This window comes from Triticum aestivum, chromosome 4D (genome assembly GCF_018294505.1).
Source record: "Triticum aestivum cultivar Chinese Spring chromosome 4D, IWGSC CS RefSeq v2.1, whole genome shotgun sequence".
NCBI lineage: Eukaryota > Viridiplantae > Streptophyta > Magnoliopsida > Poales > Poaceae > Triticum > Triticum aestivum.
Window position 1 is genome coordinate 310,626,374 of NC_057805.1, and position 2,864 is coordinate 310,629,237.

A 2,864-nucleotide genomic window follows, 5' to 3' on the forward strand; every position below is an offset into this window, starting at 1 on the left:
AAGGCAAGTTTGACAAACTTAAGGGTTGTTTGGTTCACTTAGACAAGATGCTTTTTCACATACATTTTGCCACGCCTAAGGCAAGGCAAGTTTGACAAACTTAGAGGTTGTTTGGTTCACTTAGACAAGATGCTTTTTCACATACATTCAAAAGGTGTGACAAGATCTCTTTAGGCATGCCAACTTGTAGCTCCAATTTTATTGAACTAACCTTAGCTAAGTTTGGCAAATAATGTGTGACAAAATGTGCATTACAAGGCCTAGAACCAAACAGTCCCTAGCCTGTAGTTCAACCACAGGACAAAACTTTTCTATGTTCTATTTCTATATACAAGAAGAAAAAAAGCCTAGTTTCATCAATAAAGCTTATTATAAATCAAGCGCATCAAATACTCCCTCTGTCTCATAATATAAGATCTTATGGCATCCAAGCGAGTATATTGGATGCAATAAGATCTCACATTATGGGACGGAGGGAATAGATGTTTGGTGCAGTTTTACAGGGTTCTTCTAAAAGTACAAACTGAAAATTATTAAGAAAGGCAAATTTTTAGCCAGGAATGTTTGAACGAGAATGTTAATTGAATATACATCCCAGCAAAGATCGAGTACATTGCCCTTCAGCATTGTGCGAAAGTTAACTCTCCAGGATATCTCAGTATGTAAAGCCCTCATGACTTGGCACTGTGCTGAACTTTCTGGCTACTGTTGCAAGCAAAGTCAGTCAAATCTGTCAATCCTAATTTCATCGCACTAGATCGAACTTGTACTGATCAAAGTGACAGTTATGGACATATGAGCCTTAACTAGATCTTGACATTACGCTTTTGGACTTTTGCCTTCTCAGCATCAATGATAGACTCAACCTGTTTAACAGCATCCTCAAGCTTCCCTTCAGCATTGACTACAACGTAGTCAAAATATTTCATCCGCCTCACCTCCTCTCTGGCTGTTGCAATTCTGACAAGAAGCATGTCTGTAGTTTCAGTTTTACGTTGAATGAGCCTTTTGACAAGTGCCTCCTCGCTCTCTGCAACTAAAAAGATGAAAATTGCAGATTCGCCAAGTATCTCTCTCAAAGTTGCTGCTCCTTGAATGTCGACTCTCAAGACAATGTCATGTCCTTTGGCCATGTAATCACGGATCTGCATGTCAAAGTACTAAATATGAGTACTTAAGCCAGATGGTTCTATGAACTTTGCTAGTCATAAAACTGATATGATCAAATTGAGTTTCATGTGCCCTTTAGCTTAAAATGTTTGTGTTGTGAAGTTGGGTTTGGCGACATTTTGATAGGAAAACTAGTATTCCACTGTCTAGAGCATTTCTATTACTTAAACCTTACCATCACAAACAAACAGGACAAGTAACCAAATGATATATGGTGTGCAGTTATCACACAATAGTACAAGGAACTGGAGAAGAAACACAAGCAAAAAATATGTGCCTACAGCTGAGAATTGGCATCAGTAGGTTCGACAATCTACACTATGGTTGAAGCTGTGTCACAGCTATAAATATACAGCATAATTGCTGATACCGTTTACACGGCTGTAAATATTTGCAAACGTTATAAGCTTATATCTATATAATTTTCATGCAATCAACCAAACATGTGTTTGCAGACAATTCATATTATACTTTGGTCATCAACCCAACAACAGATGCTGGACAATTCTGGTTTCTGTAAGACGAATATGAGCAGCCTTCTTGTTCTAGTAGTAAACTAAATTGATTGACAGAGATATAGAACAAGACTGGTTTAGATACAATGTAGAAAAGGTGAAGTAGCACACCTGCTGCTTGGGAATCCCCTTGTATTCCCCATAAACAAGCGCGTACTCAAGCAACTCCTCCCTTTCAATCATGGTTAGGAACGCCTCCTTGGTGACAAAGTGATAGTCCTTCCCATCAACTTCACCCGGCCGAATTGCCCTGCTCGTCGCGGTAACAACAAAATGGATCTCTTCCCTCTCCTCTTGCAGCCTCTGGTGAACAATTCAAACCCGACATTTTAAAGCCGAACACGCAACCAAACAAACACCAAGGCCGCATTACAAGAAGGGTAGGGGTTGCGCGGCATCACCTTGATGACTGCATCCTTCCCGACACCGCTCGGGCCACTGATGACGAGGATCATCGGCTCCGGCGGCGGCGCCAGCGGCTCGGAGCTAAACGTGGTGCCCAACGCCGCCTCCAGCCCCCGGAACAGCTGATCCTACAATGCCATATCACAACAAACACCTCAATAAGCTTTAGGTGGAGGTGAGAGAAATCTGACAGCCACGGGAACATGGAATCAGATCAATACCTTGTCGGAGAAGGACGGAGGCGGCGGAGGAGGCGGCGGCGGGAGACGGGAAGAGTGGTGCCACCCAGAGGAGGAGGAGGACATGAGGCGGCGTGGCAGGGGGCGAGGGGGCGGAGGGGCCCGGGGTGGAAGGGGGCATCTCGCAAGGAAGGCGGAACGAGCGAGGGCGGAGGAGAACCGCCGGGAGAGAAGCATCGGGAAGGTTGCGCGACGAGAGGAAGGGGGGTGCGGAGAGGGGCGGAGGATGTGGGGATTGCTGGATTGGAAAGGGAGACGAAGGAGGAGAGGGTTTGAGGGGTTTTGACGGCAGCGACCGATGAGATTCGTGTTAGTCAGATCATTATGTTCGTGAGGGCAAGCGCGTGTATACTAGTGTGACATCAGGGCATCTCTAATGCTAACCCTCAAATCGTCTGCATGGATTCGAACCAAACACAGTACTCTATTGGTCCATGAAAAGGTACCCGACGCAGCAAACTCGACACCGTATCAAGGCAGAGCCCCCTTCAATCTTCGTCGCCGTCGCCGCTCCACCACCCCTCCTCCCATGCCG

General features: G+C 45.2%; 1 protein-coding gene across 1 annotated transcript; it reads right to left on the reverse strand.

The window, feature by feature from the left end:
* Positions 1-511: 511 nt before the first annotated feature.
* LOC123099946 (guanylate kinase 2, chloroplastic/mitochondrial) lies at positions 512-2,596 on the reverse strand. The gene is made up of 4 exons (XM_044521961.1): positions 2,312-2,596; positions 2,087-2,218; positions 1,797-1,988; positions 512-1,145 (listed from the first exon to the last, which is right to left on the reverse strand). The coding sequence occupies exons 1-4, from the start codon at positions 2,504-2,506 to the stop codon at positions 807-809; spliced, it is 858 nt and encodes a 285-aa protein (XP_044377896.1). The 5' UTR covers positions 2,507-2,596; the 3' UTR covers positions 512-806.
* Positions 2,597-2,864: the final 268 nt, after the last annotated feature.